Source organism: Dendropsophus ebraccatus, chromosome 11 (assembly GCF_027789765.1).
Source record: "Dendropsophus ebraccatus isolate aDenEbr1 chromosome 11, aDenEbr1.pat, whole genome shotgun sequence".
Lineage (NCBI taxonomy): Eukaryota > Metazoa > Chordata > Amphibia > Anura > Hylidae > Dendropsophus > Dendropsophus ebraccatus.
In genome coordinates this window covers 48,418,208-48,441,021 of record NC_091464.1, presented here as the reverse complement: position 1 = coordinate 48,441,021, position 22,814 = coordinate 48,418,208, and the positions used below count along the sequence as shown (strand labels likewise).

Here is a 22,814-nt window from a genome sequence, read left to right as displayed (position 1 = left end):
TTGTAAATTTAAGCTGCTCTAGAATTGATATAACCTAAATGTGCTGTATTTTCATAAGCTATCATTTCTTTAGACTTTGATACATATATGACAACTGCTCTCAAAATTCAAAAGTGTGTCATAAGCCCCCAAAATCTATGTCATCTCTCTGATGTATTTGGAGCAAGCCACTGGTAACAATTGTAGGTTTAACGCCTGTAACACATGAATACAGTATATGTGATTTTGTTGATAAGTCACAAATGTAGAGCATTAAAGTCTCCTAAAACTCAAATATCACAAGAGTAGGTATAGTTTTTGAGTCTGTGTTCCTAGCTTTGTATTATAGCATTGTCCACTAGGAGTCACAAATATATTGAAATATTTATTTAATGGAATAAAACCAAGCATCAAAGCAAAATTGCCAAGTCTTCCCTGCTGCTGAGTATGTGAGGGCTGTGGGTAGTATAATGTGGGAGATGCTGTGTTTGATATATATCTTTTTTATGCTTTGTTTCAGATATCGATAAAATAGAATGGGTCCAAAGACGGGCTACAAAAATGGTAGAGGGTGTGAGGTATAAAACATATCAGGAAAGACTTAAGGATTTGAATCTGTATAATCTGGAAGAAAGAAGAGAAATGGGGGACATTATTAAAACCTTAAAGTATGTTAATAGTCTCATATAGTAGCCAGCCCTCCCCCATAGTCTCTTATATAGTAGCAGTCCCTCCCCCATAGTCTCTTATATAGTAGCCAGCCTTCCCCAATAGTCTCATATAGTAGCCAGCCCTCCCCCATAGTCTCTTATATAGTAGCCAGCCCTCCCCATAGTCTCTTATATAGTAGCCAGCCCTCCCCTATAGTCTCTTATATAGACTATAGGACCTATAGGACCTATAGGACCTTTATACAGTGATGCAGGTAACTAAATCAGCCCAGATGACATCATATGTTGTCTTACAAATATATAAATATATTGGGGGTGATTTATCAAACATGGTGTATAGTGAAACTGGGCCAGTTGCCCCTAGCAACCAGTCAGATTCCACCTTTCATTTTCCAAAGAGTCTGTGAGGAATGAAACGTGAAATCTGATTGGTTGCTAGGGGCAACTGAGCTAGTTTCACTTTACACCATGTTTGATAAATCTCCCCCAATATCTCTACACATAATGGGGGAGATTTATCAAACATAGTGTAAAGTGAAACTGGCCAGCCCTCCCCCATAGTTTCTTATATAGTAGCCAGCCCTCCCCAATAGTCTCATATAGTAGCCAGCCCTCCCTTATAGTCTCTTATATAGTAGCCAGCCCTCCAAAGTAGTCTCATATAGTAGCCAGCCCTCCCCAGTAGTCTCATATAGTAGCCAGCCCTCCCCAGTAGTCTCATATAGTAACCAGCCCTCCCCAGTAGTCTCATATAGTAGCCAGCCCTCCCCATAGTCTAATATAGTAGCCAGCCCTCCCCATAGTCTAATATAGTAGCCAGCCCTCCCCAGTAGTCTCATATAGTAACCAGCCCTTCCCAGTAGTCTCATATAGTAGCCAGTCCTCCCCAGTAGTCTCATATAGTAACCAGCCCTCCCCAGTAGTCTCATAGGGCCCTATTCCACCGGACGATTATCGTTCAGATTATCGTTAAATCGTTCGAATCTATATGATAATCGTTCGGTTGAAATGCAGTAACGATTAACGACCGAACGAGAAATCGTTGATCGCTTTATAAGACCTGGACCTATTTTTATCGTTGCTCGTTCGCAAAACGTTCGCAAATCGTTCGCATTGAATAAGACATCGTTCGGTCGTTCGCAATAGATACGAACGCAATAGCGAAGAAATACGGAAGAGGAAACGATCGCAATTACGATCATAAGTAACGATTATCGTTCCATGGAAATGAGTGAACGTTTTCAGGTCTTTCGCAATAGCGGTCGTTTGAGATCGTTAATCGTTAACGATTATGCTAACGATAATCGTCCGGTGGAATAGGGCCCATATAGTAGCCAGCTCTCCCCAGTAGTCTCATATAGTAGCCAGCCCTCCTCAGTAGTCTCATATAGTAGCCAGCTCTCCCCAGTAGTCTCATATAGTAGCCAGCCCTCCTCATAGTCTCTTATATAGTAGCCAGCCCTCCCCAATGGTCTCTTGTCTATTGTAACCATGGCAGGCCAGATTTAATTCAAATTCTGAATTGCATGGCGGGCCAAAAAAATTGTCACCATGGGCCAGAGTTTCACATGACTGCTCTAGAGGTTGCCCTGCATCTATGTAATGTAAGCGCTGCTGGATAGCAGCGATCTGCTGCCGTCGCTCCGTGGAATAGGGTTCGCTGCCGACACGTTTAATAGCGCTGGCAGCGAATGGGGGACGAGGAGCAAGCAAACAATGACCTGACAGGTCAGCGCTTGCTTGCTTCCTCTCGTCGCCATGTGTAATAGCGGCTTAAGTCTCTCTTAAGATTCTTGGATTTTGCAGTATGATGCAGATTATAGTGTATTTTCTGTGAATGTGTTTACTGCATTTCTTGTGGTCTCTAGCACTTTATTCTTGTCTAGTTTTGAGGTTAGTTCTCGTTTCATTTTTATGTAGTCTTTGTGTCTGTATTTGCAGTTACTTCTTTGTCTCAGTTACCTAGCCGCTTATTTCCTTAATTTCCTTGCAGTCTTGGTCTTGTCTCTGGGTCCTAGTTCTAGGGTGAGTTCACAGGTAAGGTTAATCAAAAGAATATTTGTAGGGACAGTGAGGCTTATTGGTGTCTGATTTAAGGTTTAGTGTTTAGGAAAAATATAGCAAAAGATTAGGAATACATGTGATCCATCAATCGATTATACATCATCAGTAGGTGGTGAGTTTCTATTGTTTGTTTATTTTCTAACCACTAGCATTGATACAGGCTTTGCCTTTGCTTGCAACCATTTGTTTATCATACAGTCCTGGGGATATCTGAGTACTGAAGCCACAGTTAGGACCCAGAAATAACGGTTACAAGTGAAGTCCAGTTCTTCTGTTGTGTGCAAACACAAGCCCATGGATGGGGAGCTGATTATCATAGTGCATGGATGGGGAGCTGATTATCTGTGACTTATATTGTCTTGATCAAAAAACATACTGCATAAATAGTGTGAATGTAGACTAAAGGAGGAGGTTATAGACTGACCAAAAATAACATTGAGGTGATTGGAACAACCTACCATAAAGCTGTCCGAATTTCTGACTTGAGAAACAATTGGATATGGGACAATTTTTTGTATCTGGTCTTGTCCTAGAAATAAGAGATCTATGTAAATGAAGTTTCAAATTAGCTAAAGATAGAATTATTTATTGTCTATGTTACTCATACCAGAGCTCATCAGATTTAAAAGGAACTCCTGAGAAAAAAATACAACTTCTAAATTAATTCTGTTTAAAAACCTGAAGCCTTCCAGTACTTATCAGATGGAGTATGTCCTGCAGGAAGTCATGTAGCCTTTTTAATGGCACACAATGCTCCTTGCAGCCACCTCTGCACAGTTATTAGCCTCTCTGCCTATCAATAATCCCCTCCTAGCATGCTGACAGGCAGACAGCAGTGACTACACACGGACAGGGAGCTGCCCAGATGACTGCCTGCCCGCCTCTGCCTGCCGTGTGCCCGGGAAATAAAACTTCATTTTCTCTTGTATAAAGCTGCTGCTGCCATGGCCGGTAAATGCCGCGAGCTGCATGGGACCTTTATACAGTGATGCGGGTAACTAAATCAGCCCAGGTGACATCATGTGTTGTCTCCCAGCAGAAATAAATATATTGGGGGTGATTTATCAAACTTGGTGTAAAGTGAAACTGGCCCAGTCGCCCCTAGCAACCAATCAGATTCCACCTTTCATTTTCCAAAGAGTCTGTGAGGAATGAAAAGTGGAATCTGATTGGTTGCTAGGGGCATCTGAGCCAGTTTCACTTTACACCATGTTTGATAAATCTCCCCCATTAGGAATAACCACATGTACTATAAATGTTAGCATTTTGATTCAGAGGAAACTATTGGAATTCAATGGGACTGACAATGTAATCTAAATTGCCAGTATTTTCAGGTGACCAAGTCTATGTTCGGATCTGTGTTATGTCTGGCAGAACAGGCAGCGTTTGACACTGTGTTAGCTGATCTATCTTACCCATTGATATGTAAATTAACCATTTTGCGTTCACGGAAAGGTAAGACTAGACACATCAGTAAACACTGGTGCTTTCATTTGGTTCAAATTGCACTTTTGTGATCCATACATAAATATTTTTAATGGCTCAGGAGGTCATAGAAAGATAAGGCATGTCTGGGAGATAGGGGATACCTTTTGGCAGTTTAATGTTCTCCATTTTACATTGCAGATGTGGATCATTGTCTTTAAGTTCACATTTATATAGCCCTTCAAACGTTCTGCTTTCAGGATCCTTTAATGGCGAGAAAACATAAACCCTGCAAAGAAAAGAATGGAAGACATCACTAGACAATATGAACACTCAAAGTATTTATAGTGACAATGATATAATATAATGCTAAGCTTTAAGGTCCTATTACACCAAGCGATTATCGGCCATTACGGCCAATAATCGCTTTGTGTAATAAAAGGCAATGATTAGCCGATATGTACGATGTCGGCTGATAGTTGTCTTTCAGTGTCTTTCAGCATGTTGAAAGACAAACGACCACGAAAGCAACAATCTGCTGCTGCCGCTCCATGTAATACCGATCGCTCGGGCAGCCCCCCTCCCCCACTTACCTGCTTGCTATCGGCACGTGTAATAGCACCGGCAGCAGGCAGGGGAACGATGAGCACACTTGATGTGAAAATTGGCCAATGTAATAGGGGCTTTAGTGAAGCATTGGGCAACCACGTCTGCCAGTTGTAGACGTAGACCGTGGGAGGAAAGTGAGGATTTCCCAATTCCTTGTTTGGTTTAAACCACATCTGCTTTACAGGCTTTGTTAATATGCAAACAATACTTTTAGGAACTAGAAATTTGTAGCCTAGAAAAATGATCGGTGACCAAGAGATTATCCAATATGACAATCCTGAAATAAAGAAAATTCTCTTGGCAAGCGTTTTCTTGATTTCGACTTACACAGAATAGGTTACATGTTTGAAGATTTGACCTTACTTAGATATACCTTACTTAGGAAAAGAGTGGGCTGAGGAACTGTAGTTCCCGCCAATCTTCATAGTGTGAACTTCTATATAAAGGTCTACAAGGTTCAGTTTCTAAAGTAATTTAAACCATTTCAGAATTAGACAGGATGTGGCTGTCTTACCGCTGCCATAAGCATTTATGTTATCTTTTATGTGTCAGACAAACCAGATGCTTTCAATATATATCAGCAGGCTGCATAGTAATATGGTGAGTGACAAAATGTGTAGATATTTTATCAAACAAAGACAAATAAAAAGCTAGACAAGTCTAAGATGTGAGATCACTTTTATCAAAAAGCCTTAGGATAAATTAGCAGATCCTTAAAGTGTTACTGTCAATTGCAGTAACTTTTGACAAGTCATTAGACAAAACAAAAGTTACTGATCGCACTGTGTCTCAATCCTGAGACCTACTGCGATCTCTAAATACAGCAGGGGGAGATTTTAGCTCCTTAGCTCTATAGACATTAATAAAGCAAACAAGCTTGATGTTCTACCCGTCAGGGAGTGGAGCGCAATGTTGCACTCTCCTACTGGCTGTATTTTGGGATCACATTAGGTATCAGGATGAAGACCTGGTACGATCAGTAACTTTTCATATGTCGGATAACATATCAAGAGTTATTAAAAATGACAGTAATCATGTAACGCATTTCTGCAGGTCCAGTCTCCTGAAGGCAGCATTTTAGTCCTGTGTTGGTTGAAAAATAGGGACTAAATACAGGAAGTCCTGGCCAGTACAGAGTGTCGTGGTTCAATGTATCTGTCACTCAAATGATTGCCTACTGTGTGAGCACAGATGACCATCTGAGCGCTAATAGAGAAGGCAGTCATATGACTGATGGACGTAGTGAGACATGACACTCTGTACTGGCCGGGACGTCTTGCATTTAGTCTCATTTTTCAACCAACCTAGATACAAGTAAAGCTTTGTTTTAAAGCATGAGAACTAAAATAAATAAATAAAATAAATAATAGTGAATGTAAATGGAAAACTTGCTTTATTTCACATCTACTGTTGATTTACATTTTGAAAGTTACAACGACGGGGACACTTTAAACACAACCTACAACACAACTAACAATTTCTGAGATCACAACTATATAGTTATTTTAAGGGGTTATCCAGGTTTAAAACATTCCAGAACAGCTTCTAAAAAAAACTGTTCCACCCATATTCTCAGGCTTGTGTGGTACTACAACTTTGCTCTATTCAGTACAATAGAACTGAGCTGTAATACCACAAAGTTAGGATGAGAGTGGTGATGTTTATTGAAGAAAATATCTTTATTTTTTTTTTTCAAATCCTAGATACCTCTTTATTAGTGATGAGCGAGTATGCTTGATACTTGAGAAAATCTCATCATCCGTTTCCTGTAAATTTGTGCGCTATTTCTCAGCCAATAAACATGCAGGAGACTCTTTGGTAAATCCTGCGATCACGTGGGACCCATACATGTCGATAGCAGCGATTGGTTGGCCAGATCAGATGACCCTGCCATATAAAACGCGCAGCCGGTAGTGCTCGCTTCAGACACATGCTGTGAGAGATTAGGAACAGAGCTGCTGCTTCTCAGGGAGAGCGTCAGTGTAGGATTTAGCTTTCCAGTAGGCAGGGAATACTAGTAATACAAACAAACAGCCCTTTCCAGGGCTTCAAATCATTTTTTAATAGTATTACTACAGACTGCTGGCTGGGACTTGCAGTGCTGCTACCACAATCTAACCAGCACACTGTGGTGACCGGCTGCTGGCAGAAAGGGAACATTAGGTGTTGCATACAGACCCCTAAGAAGTTCTCAGTGTACTCTTTTTTGATTTTGGGGCTGGTGGTCCTGCTGTACTACATTGGATTGCTGGGATTTGTAGTACACCTTTATAAAACTTCACTGCTCATTGTAAGGGGGTATCACAGCGTGTATCTAGGTCCAGCCAGTACCTGATAGTACCGTACAGTACCCCCTAAATTAGGGGGTACTACACTGTATTGCTGGGATTTGTAGTACACATTAAAAAAACTTCAATGCTCGTTGTAAGGGGGTATCACAGTGTGTATCTAGGTCCAGCCACTACCACATTGTACCGTACAGCCCCCCCTAAACTAGTGGGTACTACACTGTATTGCTGGGATTTGTAGTACACCTGCATAAAACTTCAATAGAATGTTAACCCAACTGCTACAGTCAAATTGAAAATTGAAAGGGTGCTGGGGGTAGAAGGCTACTTATTGGCTACTGCTGGGCCTTAACTGGCATATTGACTACTGCTGGGCCTTTACTGGCATCCATGTTGACTACTGCTGTGCCTGCCCTTACTTCCTTGTCTTGTCCATTTCAAACCATATTATCTGTGGATGTCATCTTATCTTACGGGTGTCCTATGCCATTCTTTCACCAGTTACTTCTACCTTTTTTCAATGTTGTAGTCATTTTTAAGGCAGGAATTACCAAAGCAGTAATGGACATCCATGTTGACTACTGCTGTGCCTGCCCTTGCTTCCATGTTGGCTATTGCTGGGCCTTCACTGGCATCCATGTTGACTACCGCTGGGCCTTTACTGGCATCCATGTTGACTACTGGTGTGCCTGCCCTTGCCTCCATGTTGACTACTGCTGCTCCCAGGAGTTCTCTGTGTGCTCAATACCATGCTGTGTCTGGCCTAATTTTTGGGAGGCTCACTTGCTTCCTCACTCACTTTTAATGGTTCTCTGTGTGCTCACTGCCATGCTAGGTCTGGTATAATTTTTGGAAAGCTGACTGGCTACCACTTCTACCTTGTTCACTCTGTCCTCACCGCCATGCTGTGTCAGGCTCAAATTTTTGGCTGGTTCATGCTATGCTACCTCTGTTAATGGTTCCCTGTGTTCTCACTGCCATGCTGTGTCAGGCTGAGTTTTTTGGGTGGTCCATATGCCTACCTCTGTTTTAACCAGGCTGTTGCACAGAATTAGACATAATGGTGCCATTAGGCAGCCTCAGAGGCATGCATACATTCTGCCCCTGCTGTTTCCTGTCCATTTCCGTAGTGTTTCAATCATTTTCTGAGGTTAACAGGTTTTCACACGACCTTCCCCCTACCGAACTTGGGTCCCCTGCAAAAATGCTTGAGTCTCCCATTGACTTCAATGGGGTTCGTTACTCAAAACGAGCACTCGAGTATCGGGAGATATTCGTCTCGAGTAACGAGCACCCGAGCATTTTAGTACTCACTCATCACTACTCTTTATGAAGTACAAACCAAAAGGGGTGCTCACAGCTCCAGTGCTCAACGCTATCAACTTCCTGTGTTCTGTCTTGATCTCTCTGCTGCTAGAGAAAGAATTCCCCTAACAACAGTTAAAGAAAGGTTGAGTCTCTAGCAGATGCCCTAGAATCTGTCTGACAACTGTTGTAATAAATGCATGAGGATCAAATTTCAGAAAAACCTTTTATTAGAAATCTGTATTGTGCTTTTTCTCTGTTTTTACTTCTAGAATGAATAAATTGGCACCTTGATGTTATCAGTTGGGGTGTGTCTCTACATATAGTGCCACAGCCTATTTAGTAGTGATGGTGTAAAGGCCGTACTAGACTGCCTGACCCGCCATGCAATAGGTGCTGATCTGCTCGATAATTGTGTGGCCAGGTGCAGCCTTTCCTTTTAATCAGCTGTCAGTCACACATTTCCTATTACATATGCTACTTGAAGTCAATGGGAAAGTCTTTCTTTTTTTTTTCTTTTATATTTCTATTATTTTACGGTGTGGATGCATAGTCTTAAAATAAAATCTTCATAGAAGCCTTCAAAAAGGGTTCAACTTTCTACACACCTTTCAATGTTGTGTAAGATTCACTACTTATTTGTGTCACAGTTAGGGCCCTATTCCACGGGACGATTATCGTTCGAATTATCGTTACATCGTTCGGATCTAAACAATAATCGCTCGGTTGAATAGTAGTTAACGATTAAACGATGAATGAGAAATCATTCATCGTTTAATAAGACCTGGACCTATTTTTACCGTTGCTCTTTCGCAAATCGTTCGCATTGAATAAGACGTTCGGTCGTTCGCAGTAGTGCCGAACGCAATAGCGAGGACAAGACGACCGCAAGAACGATCATAAGTAACAATTATCGTTCCATGTAAATGGGTAAACGATTTCAGGCTGTTCGTTTGAAATCGTTTATCATTAATGATTATGCGAACGACAATTGTCCCGTGGAATAGGGCCCTTAGTCTACACTGCAGTCAGTATACAATATGTCAAATATTTAGACTGCCTCACCAAAATGTCAACATCCCAAAGACTGTCGAGAATTCAGTTCTTTTTAGCGCAGTTGCAATGAAAAGCTGGTTAAAGGGAATGTATCACCTAAATTTTCTTTTACTGATTAGAATAAAAAAAAATTCTATTTTCTGACTGTCATTTTTTTTCTTTCTTTCTATTTTTGGACATTGTTATGGGGGCTGATTGTTCTGTCATCTTCCCTAAGCTATGTTTAAAAGCATTTAGTAACACGCTTTATATCAAGACTCATAGACATAGATGACAATAGACAGAGTCTGTGCCTTTAAGAGGAATATGAAACATTTCTGAGCAAACTCTGTGACCTGTGAAGAGGTAATTCCATAGAGAGATGCTGTCATTTTCTGATGACACACTCTCTGCTACGTCTGCCATCGTTACGCAGAAGAGCTTTTTTAGGACCCAGAAATTCCACAAGCTCTGGCCTTTCAGCTTCTCATATCATTTCTATTTTCATAGCTACTTGAGCAAGACCGCAAGCTGGTAACTTTGAATAACAAGACACAAAAGAAACAAACCACAACATTTACACAACTACACCAATACATCTGTAACATGAAATGCTTAAAGTATATTCTGCCTTTAACCCTTCCTGGATATCTTGCAGAGTTGCAGCCATAATGACAAGTTTTACATTTCTGACATGTGCAGCGATACAACTTGAGTTGTAGAGATAAATAAAATATATTATACTTTGCATACGCATATAAAGCTTGAGAGCAATGACCAGGAACATTGTCATAATGTCATAATTTATCATTCTAATTTATTTGTAGAAAAAGAAATCAAATTGTTTCTTCAGCACATGTAAACTTTGCTCACATACATTACTTATATTGCATCCTTATCTCTGTGTAGTGGAATGGCATAGCCACAGGCAAGCTGGGACACAGCAGGACACATGGCTGGAACCACAGACAGCAGGAACACAGCAGGTCTCACGGCTGGAACCTGAGGCCCCAAACCTCAGGATTAAAAGGTTAATAAGCCATTCAAATACCATGATAACTGATCATTTATTATGGCATTTAAATGGTTAAATGACTGACATGGCAAGATTGCCCTTGTCAGTCAATAGCTGTGAGTGTTGGCACTATGACATAAGCTCTGCTTTTGAGCTTGTCTTCAAACGCTCCATTGTACAGTACAGTCCAGTGCATTAAGAGGTTAAAGGATTCTGCATAATAATGAGTTAAAATGATTTAATTTTAACTCTTGTTGTAGGAAAGAATTGTAAGATACCATAAGTGGTAGCCACATGTTGTGTTCTGACAAATGCAGAGAACGAGGTTAACACGCCCAGTTCTTATTTCTGCTTCTGTCAGTGCAGCTTCTTGTTCTATGACTTTACTTCTTTGTCCCAATTTTTAACCTTTGTGGGCATTCTGGTATACTGAAGCTTTAACTTTTGTGAGTGTGAAATTATGTTGTCTTATATCTAAAGGAACCAACTAACTTCACTGCAGCTCAGCCCAGTGTGTAAGGTCACAAGATCAGTTAAGCTTTTAGAGGAAAATCACATTCACTTTTTGGACGGACATAATTTGTTCATGCACCTTTTTTTTCCGCTGGTTTTAAAAACTGATGTTAAACATACAAAGCCCTTCTTTCATTATAGTCAATAATGATGGGCCTAAACGAAAGTGTTTCTGTTCAAGTCTGTTTGCAAGTTATCCGTCATCACAGAGCATGTGCAGGAGAAGTGAGAAACCAAAATGGAATATAAACTGATATGCAAACGGATGCTGACTGAAGCAAACATGTACAAAAGTTAGTTTTTATTAAAGCCAAAATGCTAACAGACCATTAAAAACTATTTATTTTGCAATCAGTTTGCTCATCAGTTTGTGCTTATCCGTCTTTTTAATATAGATGGATCCATTTCTGAATGAGAAAAATGCTGATGTGATAAACATGGCAAAAGGGGAGGAAGATTGGTGGGGGTTTGTGTGCACCTGTCATCAATGCACACTCTATGTCTTTGGCTATGTCTGGTACTGTAGCTTAAATGGATTGTCCAGGGAGCAAAAGGAAAATAAAACCTTTTTATCTCCAGCTCTGAAAAATTTTCCGCCCCCCCCCCCCCCCTTCCGAGATTTGGGGGTAGGGCTAAGTCATGATTGAATATTCAATATTGCAACTTGGCACTGCCCCTCCATGTCTCGGAAGGCATACTCGGCTGCCCTCTGCACCCTAGAAAAAATGGTATAACCAAAAAAAGTAGCAAATAAAGGGGTATGTCAAATAGATGTCGGTCCCATACAGATGTGATCCCATAGAGTCTCTTACCTTTCTCCCAGCAGTCAGACGTGCGATCAGTAAATAAAGCCTGCCACAGGCTCTATGCAATGATCGCAGATAACACTGATTGATGCTATGCTATGGCATGGCAATGATCAGTGTTAATGAATGAAATGTATATGCTTGTTATAGTCCCCCCAAAAAATACTGTGCGTGAAAAAATTAAAGCGCTATAAGAGTCACAATAGGGCCATTTTAATCATACCTATTTGCAAAAAAAAAAGCTTTACTGTTGATAAAAACAGTAGAACACTAGGAAAGCTATATAAACTGCATATAGCTGTATTAAGACTGACCTATAGAATAAAAATAATTTTAGTTTTACTGTAAAGTGCATTACATAAACACGGAATCCCCCCCTAAAATTTGCAGAATTGCATTTTTTTCCCCTAATTTTACCCCATACATAATATTTTTGGGGTTCCATCATACATTTTATGGTACATTTAAAGGCAACATTGCAAAGTCCACTTGTTCCTGAAAAAAAACCAAGCCCTTACATGGCCCTGTAGATGGAAAAATAAGAGTTATAGCTCTAAGAAGGCGAGGAAGAAAAAACGAAAATGCAAAAATAAAAATTGTCGCTGTCATTAAGGTCATTTTAGGCTCTGTCCTTAAGGGGTTAAAGGGGTATTCCACTAAGGAGCTAAAAAATGAAATTCTCCCAAACCTAGCTGGTCTTACTCAACAAGTCCCCAAGTATTTTGACTTCTGTCTTTCTAGCTGCCGCTGTTCCTGAGCTACAGTTCCTGAGCTACAGCCGATCTATATGCAAGATAGGAAACTACATTTCCCAGCATGCATTGCACCTCAGAGCTAACTGCCAAGAACCTGCCCATCCCTGGCTCAACCTGCTTCTGTTTTACACAAAATATCTATCTGTTATCTACAGACACCCTTATGGTATGGCAGTGTTGGATATTGTTATTTGAGTTTCTGAGGGAATATACAGTAAGCTCCAACAAAAATAAACATCAGTGGTGACAATGATAAAATGCTTTCTAGCAGATACCTGACTTTCACCAGTCCCATCCTGTAATCCATTTTATTCCCACTAGGATGAATTCTCTCCCCTTGTTTCACATAAATCTGACCTTCTCTGTCACTGTTTCTACCTCACACACAACAGGAGCTTTTACCTCACAACACACTGACTGGTCTCCACACGAGATCCTTCTATGCACTTTCTCTCACAAAACAGCTCTGTTAAAGCAACTCTGTACCCACAATCTGACCCCCCCAAACCACTTGTACCTTCAGATAGCTGCTTTTAATCCAAGATGTCTCCTGGGGTCTGTTCGGCAGGGGATGCAGTTATTGTCCTAAAAACAACTTTTAATCCTGCAGCGCTGTGTCTAACAGCTTACATTTGTATATGCATTAGGCTGGCACACCCTCTCTGTCCTTCCTCCCCACCCTCCTCATCATTAGGAATGCTCCAGGCAGATTGCTTCCTATTCCCCACCTGTGTGCATAATGAACATGGGCTGGATTGTTAAGACACCTGTGCAAAGCTCAAACAGCAGTAAATGTTCCTGGATCATTCCTAATGGTGAGGAGGGTGGGGAGGACAGACGGAGAGGTGGTGCCAGCCTAATGCATATACAAATATAAGCCCTGGCCGTTAGACACAGCGCTGCAGGATTAAAAGTTGTTTTTAGGACAATAACTGCATCACCTGCCGAACGGACCCAAGGACAGATCTTGGATTAAAAGCAGCTATCTGATGGTACAAGTGGTTTAGGGGGGAAAAGATTGTGGGTACAGAGTCGCTTTAACTCCCTCACTGCTGGAGAACTAGCAATGTTGTGTGCTGGCACTTCCAGTATTCTCTAACTGCCAGACAGAGATAATAATTGATCCTTGACAGTGACAGACAAGCTTACCCTGGGACACATGTCCATCTACATAGATGGATTAGAAAGAGAGAGATGAAAAAGTGTTCCCTATACTGCTCTGGAGGCTGTCACTGTTCTGTTGTTTCCCTGCCCCTTGGCCAGGTGCTCACTGATTGGTCTGATGTCAGTGGTGGGCGAGGTTAGAGATGAGGTGTTACAGCTTGGCTGGCAACAGAAGAGACAGGGATTACATGAGTTTAGGCTCAGAAGGGAGAGGGGAAATGAGGAGCCAAGACCATGTGGACCAGGAAGTGAGGATTTTCTGCAGCTTTAGGGTGTAAGTCAGGATGTGCTTTAGACAAAGGGCCCAAATTATGTAATAGAAATTTTATTAAGTGAAGTATCCCTTCAAAGCAGTCTGACCGACCTTAGGCTGTGTTACCACCTAATTTAACCGGGAAGAGGTGGCCATCTTGATAATGACGTATGTAATGATGATGAACATTATTTGCGTCTGTCATTATGATTAGATGGCTCCCTTTGGCCATTAAATGACTGTAGTCGGAACATAGCCTAAACCAGTTCTTGGTTACTATATATATATTTATGTGTATATATATATATATATAGAGAGAGAGAGAGAGAGAGAGAGAGAGAGCAAGAAAGAGAGAGCATGATAGGAGCTTTTTTTTTTAAACTGAATTAATATGAAAACAAACCATTAACCTTTATTTGTGATCGACTTACCCTTTATCAGGACCGAGATTATACTGCATTACATTCTGTCCAAACAAGGACTTCTCCTTCCCTCTATAACTCCATACCTTCCCAGTATCAATATTAAAACATTCGGAAGGAGCCAGCACTACAGAACATAACAAAGGAAAGATTATAACATTAGTATTAGGAATCATGGTTAGGTCTCCCGATATATTAGAAAAGAATACTGTTCTATTGCATGGATTTTGGAGTTACAAATTTGCAAAGGTATGTAAAATGTTGTATCTGTCCTTAAAGCAACTCTGTACTCACAATCTGACCCCCCCCCCCCCCCCAAACCATTTGTACCTTCAGATAGCTGCTTTTAATCCAAGATCTGTCCTGGGGTCCGTTCGGCAGGTGATGCAGTTGTTGTCCTAAAAAAACAACTTTTAAACTTGCAGCCCCGTGCCAAACGGGAGTATCTGTGCCCTAACTTTGTCCCTCCTCCCCACCCTCTTTATCATTAGGAATGCCACTGAAACATTTTCCTGTCTGAACATTACACAGGTGCCTTAATGATCCAGCCCATGTGCTGTTCTTACACAGCTGAGGAATAGGAGACAATCTGTCTGAAACATTCCTAATGATAAGGAGGGTGGGGAGAAGGGACAGAGAAGTTGTGCCAGCCTAATGCATACACAATCTAAGCCCCGGCTGTTAGGCACAGGGCTGCCAGTTTAAAAGTTGGTTTTTAGGACAATAACTGCATCACCTGCCGAACGGACCCCAGGACAGATCTTGCATTAAAAGCAGCTATCTGAAGGTACAAGTGGTTTGGGGGGAGGGGTCAGATTCTGGGTACAGAGTCACTTTAAAGTTGAGATATTTAGTACAACAATAAAGTTGGGAATTGTGTGAAAGCTAAACAAGGCTACATTTTGGTTTATTAGATTGTTTAGGTTATTTTCTTGTTTATTACTGGACACTTTTAATACTTTTTAAAACACCTCTATTGATTTGCATTAATTCATTGTTAGCCATAATGGTAACTTGCCAGTGTCCATAAGAAACACGATTCAAACACACTATAAAAAGGTATATTTATATTTCATTAAAAACATTTTTTTAAATAAATGTATATTAGTGCCCAGCTGTGATAAAGATGGGGGAGTAGAGGCGACAGACTATTGAATAAGTATATTGTATACAGCAAGAATAAGCCTATAAAAGAGTAATTTCATGAATTCCCTTCTCTATAGATCAGGGGTCGGGAACCTATGGCTTGCAGCCTGCCCACTACCCGTTCACAGCCTGCCGGTCCTGCAATGACAGTAGTGGCAGCCTCACCTACCTCCCACCCTACATAGTGCTTAGATGTGCTCCTTCAATCAACACAGAGCAGAAGCATGGGGCCATTGCCGCCGGCCATGGCGCACACATCCAACCACTGCTTACACACCACAACCAGCCACAGTGGCCCCACACTCCTGTTCAACCTCTGCTCGTTAAGTGGCGGCCATATTGCTGGTCACCCAGGTATCCTGGCAGCAGAAGTCCCCCATCCTCTCATCTCTCAGGTGGGGTAGTGTACATGTGGGGGTGGTGGGAGGCTCAGGTGGTGTAGTGTGTGGGGGGGTCAGGTGGGGTAGTGTGTGTGGGGGACTACAAAGCCATCAGCAAAACTTTAGTATGGGAAATGCTTATAAAGTGCTTTTTCCCTGCACTTACTACTGCATCAAGGCTTCACTTCCTGGATAACATGGTGATGTCACGACCCGACTCCCAGAGCTGTGCGGGCTGTGGCTGCTGGAGAGGATGATGGCAGGGGGACACTGAGGGACACAGGGCACTGGAGGGACACTGAGCATCCCTCTTCCATCATCCTTTCCAGCAGCCACAAAGCCCGCACAGCTCTGGGAGTCGGGTCGTGACATCACCATGTTATCCAGGAAGTGAAGCCTTGATGCAGTAGTAAGTGCAGGGAAAAAAGCACTTTATGTGCATTTCCCGTAATAAGTGTATATTGGGGATTTGTATAACTTTTGGGGGGCAATACAATACTTTAATAAAAAGAATTCAGAGACTTTAAAAGAGATGGTCTTACATAAAATGCAGACATTTACTTTTAATTTAGTTATATTCAGATTGTACGGCTCACACGGAATTACATTTGAAAAAAAATTGGTGTTCATGGCTCTTTCAGCCAAAAAAGTTCCCTTTCCCTGCTATAGATAGTATGCTTACAGCTAGTCACTGCAGATCCTGCCCTTATACCCCAGATTTATGCTGTTTTCCCCCAGGGGACGTTTTTCATGGCTAGTCAGACTCAATGTGGTATTACAGAGAGAAAACTGTCCTAATAATCAACTTTTTAGTAACCCGTCTCTGGCTTAGAATGATGTCCTTATCCTGTAATAGATATATAGAGACTGGGGTTGTCCTTATTGTACACTTATCTTTATAAAATTAAAATTGGTCTAAGCAGGTTCTACAAACAATAATATAACTTTTTTTAATAATAGGGAGATAACTAGGAATTGCTTGGCAGTGGTGAAGTGTTAATGACCTGTAGCATAACATTGTTTTACATGATCCTGAAATAGTAACCGTCACTACAGTATAATACTAAAATAAATGGACCACGCCAGAATTAACTGGACTGCTACATGCAGGTAGAATATATTTATTAGATAAAGATGCAGTGTCCATCTAGGAGAAGCCTTCTTGATGGTTTTTTTAGCACTATGTGCTTAATTCTAAAATAACAAAACGTTAGCTTTGAGCCACCAATTTTACTGCAGTTACATGGGAGGCTATGTCTTCTGTCACCTTGCAAATCTATTTCTAGTGCCTAAAATATGGATATTATATAAGCTATATGAATCAATACAGTAAGCAGGACAAAGCAGAGGAGCTACAACTACAGACTGTACCATATGGTGCAAACTAATACTGGCTAGAAAAATAAAAGATAGGAAAAGATAAGAGCGAAACAAGAAAATTCAAGTTTTTAACATCTGCTTTAGCAACAGAACAGACAGAAGTACATTTCAGTCAACAATGTACAAAACAAAACATGAAAAGACGGCCAATATAAAATATTTCTTACATAGTAGCAGAAGTAGAAGGTGGCCTGCTGTGGTTCCAATACAAGTCTTGAGTAGGGCACGGAAGGGCAGTGGTGACATGTTGCAGTACTGCGTGCAGTCCGCAGAGAACTGATCAGAGATGAGAGAAGTAAGACTAGGTTACTAGCCCCAGTAGACTTGTGGTGTGTCTCTCTTCTGCACACACGTTGTGTTCTTGTCACTGCTGTTCCACATTCTGCTAAAATCTTCACCACAATTGGTTTTTACATTTCAAAAAGAAACTGTAAATGTGCTCTCTATATAAACATGTAAATTGCTTCTATAAGTGTCTTAAACAGTCACCAGGCAGAACTAGTGGCCAAGCAGTTGACATCGCTAAATATTCCCATATTAGTGCAATAGAAGACTATTTGCCTGAGATTTGAATGACAGTGTATGATGTCAGCAGTCATGCAAAGGAATGATCAATGTGGGTAGAAATGTAGCTGGCACTCTTAGAGTTAACTGTGACTGACATACTGCCATGGGGGTTACTGCCATTGCTGATTTTTTTAGTCATTTTTGCAGGTATAGTGTTATAGGAAGGCTTAGGGTTCAGTATCTGTAGCTGAGGCTATGGGGAGCATATGTGCACAACACTATAGGGAACCTCAATAACTTATTTTTAGGAACACTTTTTTTTTTTTTTACCGAAAAAGTAAAAATAAAAGATTAAAAATAAAATGTTTTACATATAGCATTTGGTTTTGTATTATATGTGTGTTCTAGTTATATTTATAGTAGTTCTGTGCGTGTACAGGCGTTCCACATCCTTGTTCTGTGTCAATGTAGCCTAATTGTCTATATTAGTAATGTGTGTTTGTGTATGTTAGGGTCCCTTTGCACAGAGAGATTTATCTTACAGATTTTTGAAGCCAAAGCCAGGAACAGATTATAAACAGGGAACAGGTCATGCATGAAAAACGGAGATTCCTCCCCTTCTCAAATCCATTCCTGGCTTTTGCTTAAAAAATCTGTCAGATAAACCTTAGTGGTGTCTCAAGTGATTGTGCATTGTGTGTACAATATGATGATGGCAAAGTGGATGATGGATGAGGTTGTGTTGCCCAAAGGCTTGCAAAAACCTAGAGCCAGCCCTGCATGTAGCACATTGGTGTGCCTTTTTCTTTTTTTCTTTTTAAACATTAAATAATAATGTTTTTTTACCACTACTGAGAGATGAAGAAAGTTTTAATTTGTATCCTGAGCTGAACATGGAGTTGGCTCAGTTTGGTATCTCAGGACCTGATTGGGATCACCATGTACATAAATTTCTGATCTCTTTGGGGGAGATTTATCAAAGAGTGTAAAATATAGACTGGTGTAAACTTCCCACAGCAACCAATCCCAGCTCCTCTTCCATTTTACCAGAACTAAAACCTGAGCTGTAATTATTTGTGTTGGGCAGTTTATAGATGGACTACAACACAACCCTACTTGAATCCCATTCAGTGACCCCTTTCTCCAGAAGTATACATTAGTTAACACTCCTGATATATGTATACCTTCAAATATGAGGTTAAAAGAGGGGAACAAGAAGAAATATAACGATTTGGCACATACTGTTTATAATCACAATAATTTAATGAATTTCTTAACTGTAAGCATAGCTGTTGCGCATAGTCCTGGAATAACTTTCCGAAATGCCACTATAACAAAACCAGTACTTGAAAGCAGCTTAGTATGTTAGTCACAGCCCCTTTCTAATGCATTGGCAATACCAGTAGGGTATACAATATCTTCAGCTATCCTTCTATGTTTACTTTACTCCTGTTTGATAAACTTGAACTTTGAGAAAGAAGGTCGTAACCTTTGAAACGCGTTGAGGAAGTTTGCCTCATACAGCGATCTGTAGCTCTTGTGACGTCACAGAGTACTCAGGCTTGGGACTTACATTGCAAGTGCAATACGTGCCACCGGCCTTGAGCTATCTTCGTGGGATACCTATCAGGACAGCCTCGTTTAAACACTCACCAATATGAAGGACTACAAATCTAAGAATAGCAACTGAAGCATATGGTTGAGTAAAATATCTGTATCAGGATGTCATGGGCCCTGGTGCGAAACTTCAATTTGGGCACCCCCTTGACCAGTGATGCCTCACTCCACGCTGCCATTGCATAATACTACTGTACTGTTACTGCGTAAAATCTACTGTATAAAGGCCAATATTCTCCCTCAGCAGTGACAACTGTATTCAGCAGACTTTTTAAGTGATACATCCAGTTACTTACAGGGCCATCATCTCTTCTTGTGACCTTTTTGCAAGTCGTAGTTCTTCACTCTTCCGTTTCTTCTCCATCTTGCCCAGCCATCATGAAAACGTCTTCAGACATGACTCTTCTCCACAGTATCTGGCAGAAAAACATTTTAGGCTCCTCACCCCAACATTGTCCTCATCTCTACACAAATTTCCATGTGTATTGCTTCACATAGTATCAGTGGCTGTCTGTGCCCCATATAAGCAATTATGCTCAATATGTCCCTCCTAATAATAGACAAGCCCCCTCTGTGCTTCCATATGGCACAAGTCTTCTCTGTGCACCCATATAATAAAGGCCCCTTCTATGCCCCCTCTGTGCATCCATACAGCAGACCTTGCTATGACCCATATAGTATTAAGGTGCCTTTGTGTCCCCATATAGTATGTAGGTCCCCTCTGTGCATCCCCCCTGTAAGTAGTCCCATGGTAGTTACTCCCCCCCCCAGTAAATTGGTATACTCCATGTAGGCAGTCCCTCCCCTCCCTTAAGGTAATTGTGCCCCATGTCTCATGCCCCCTGGCCGTAAGTCCTCTCACCTGTAGTATTCCACCCCGCCATGCTAAATTGGCGGATATTGCCCCTCATGTAAGTATCGCTGCCCCCTGGAGGTATCCCCTTTTGTAATATGAAAATAGTCATTCCTTGACATGGGAATGCAGCCCTAATAGGAATACAAACCCACCACCCCCACCCCCACCCCCATACCCCCCGGTGCTCCCGCGCGCTCCGATCCGACCGTAGCCCCCGCCGACACTCACCACAGGCTAGAGGGCAAAGGGAGATGCTGGCTGACTGCGTGGGAGCCCGGCAGGGTACAGTGGTGAGCGCTGGTGACAGGACAGGCAAGCGGCTGCAAGGCTGCTGTCTGCCACCCCCTGCAGGAGCGCAGAATCTGCCGCATGAGGCGGAATACTCATTCTGCCTCATGGCAGAAGCGGGCCTGGGTACTTCCCTCTAGTAATAGGATGCGTCAGTAATTAATATCCTGTATAGAGAAAATGAATCATGTATCATGCGGTAGTTGTTTCATTCTGAGCTCCTGAAGACTAATACTGAAAATAAGACATAAAACACATTGAAAACTTGATAAAATCAAGTAGTGTTATGCAAGTGCTAGACAGCCACCAGACTGATAGAGAAAACAGATAAAAGACTGTCATTCCTTAAAGGGGAACTACCAGCAGGTTAGAGGAATATAACCTGCTGATAGCGCCCTGTTGCGTAGGAGACCCTAAGGAGGAAGGCCTGTGTAATCCTCGCTCCGAAGCACCCCTAGGTGCACTGCCTCGGCACCAGCAGGTTAGATTCTCCTTTCATTTCCCCGGATGGTCACATGCATTTTGATCCTTTTTCTTATGATGGAAGTAAATAGAAAAATGGATGCACACAAATGCAACAGTTTTTTTTATTGGGGGGGGGGGGTTGCATAAAACAGATTGCAAAAACATAGTGTGAACCCAGCCTCACTCATAGTGAACCCAAGTAACATTGTGTATTATAGCCAACTAGAATCAACTGACGTCCTTTATTATGCCACAGGGAAAGACAAGACATTTGACTGTTTCCCAATCTCCCATATACTATAATGGAGAACAATACATGTGCAACATCTGTGTAAGGGGAAGACAGATGCACTTAAAGTTTTTGTTAAAAAACTGCTTCAACTCCTAATTGCTGCATTAGTGTATTCCCACTAACATGTTAATGAATTACTCAAACTGAAATTATGCAGCGTCAGATTAGCTTTGAGTGATGTCAGCAACTGGTGACAGGTGCTGGAAACCAGCCAGAGACCTATAACCAGTCACCTTGGCTGGGGATCACTGTGATTCGTTTGTCTGTAATGACAGACCGATCACAGTGACTAGAGGGACTGGCTTCTGACAGCTCCTCTGTCTCTGATCTCTTTGGTTGTCTGTGGGAAGAATTCAGAGCTGGGAGCGGAGAATAGCCCCTCAGTACAGTAAGCACTAACACAAACACAACACACATTAACCCCCTTCCTAGCCTCTAATAGTCATCCCTGTCACCTAATACTGTACTTGGTGGTGCCCCCTATTCCCCATTGCTACACCTATAGTCACCCATGTTACTGTACCTGATAGTCGGTCCTGTTCCCTGTTGCTGTACCTAACTGTGGCTCTCTTAGAATCACTTGTTTCAAAAAGTTAATAGCACAAAATACGTCCCGGACCTTACTGCAGAGTTAAGAGGTTAAAGGAAATATATTATGTTGGTCATGCAGTCTGATCTGCAGTGTTAGGGCCCTATTACACGGGACGATTATCGTGCGAAAAATCGTTATATCGTTCAAATTTAAACAATAATCGTTCTGTGTAATTGCGGGCAACGATCGAAAAATTGTTCGTATGTCGTTGATTTAGATCTAAACCTAAAATTATTGTTAACCGTTCGGTGTATTGTTAATCGTTTGCTGTAATTCCACATTCGTTCGCTCAAGTTTCGCATTTATTCACTAATTGTTCAGTGTAATTGCACATTGTTCATTGTTTTGCTGGAATCAGGAGGAGTAAACGATCGTAGTAACAATCACAATAACGATCCTAGTGATGATCGTAACTAAGGACTATCTTTCTGTGTAATATGGTGAACAATTTCCGTTTAACGATAAACAATCTAGTTTGCTATCGTTTATAGTTAATCGTTAAAAATCGCTCCGTGTAATAGGACCCTTAAACAGCAGAAAAAGCTGAGCAGATTGATATACTGTATAGCTTTGTGGGAATCCCTACTTCTTCTGGGAATTCCAGTAGGCAATCCTATCTAGGCAACTAACTTTGTATTCATGTTCCTGGAGGTAAGGTCAATTATTGTTTGAGACCTCCCACTGGACGAAGCCTAAAAGCAGGGTTTTAAATCAGTAAGTTATCTTACATACTGAATCTTTCCTCATTAAATCATCATTCTGGTTATTTCATTTTGCCAGTGAGTAGGATTTTAATAGTGACAGGTTCCCTTTCCTTTACAGCAGGGATGGGGAACCTTCGGCCCTCCAGCTGTTGCAAAACTACAAGTCACATCATGCCTGGACAGCTAAAGTTTCGGCTGTCTAGGCATAATGGGAATTGTAGTTTTGCAACAGCTGGAGGGCCGAAGGTTCCCCATCCCTGCCTTACAGTATGCATTCCCATAT

At 41.4% G+C, this 22,814-nt stretch overlaps 1 protein-coding gene across 1 annotated transcript in view; it reads right to left on the bottom strand.

Moving 5' to 3' along the window:
• The window catches only part of ITGAE (integrin subunit alpha E), a 64,007-nt gene extending 46,455 nt beyond the window's left edge, over positions 1–17,552 (bottom strand). The window contains exons 1-4 of the mRNA XM_069944806.1: positions 17,378–17,552; positions 14,314–14,431; positions 4,304–4,428; positions 3,173–3,243 (exon numbers count right to left, since the gene is read on the bottom strand). Coding sequence (XP_069800907.1) covers positions 3,173–3,243; positions 4,304–4,428; positions 14,314–14,431; positions 17,378–17,456 — 393 coding nt within the window. The 5' untranslated portion in view covers positions 17,457–17,552. The remainder of the gene's footprint in view (positions 1–3,172; positions 3,244–4,303; positions 4,429–14,313; positions 14,432–17,377) is intronic.
• Positions 17,553–22,814: the final 5,262 nt, after the last annotated feature.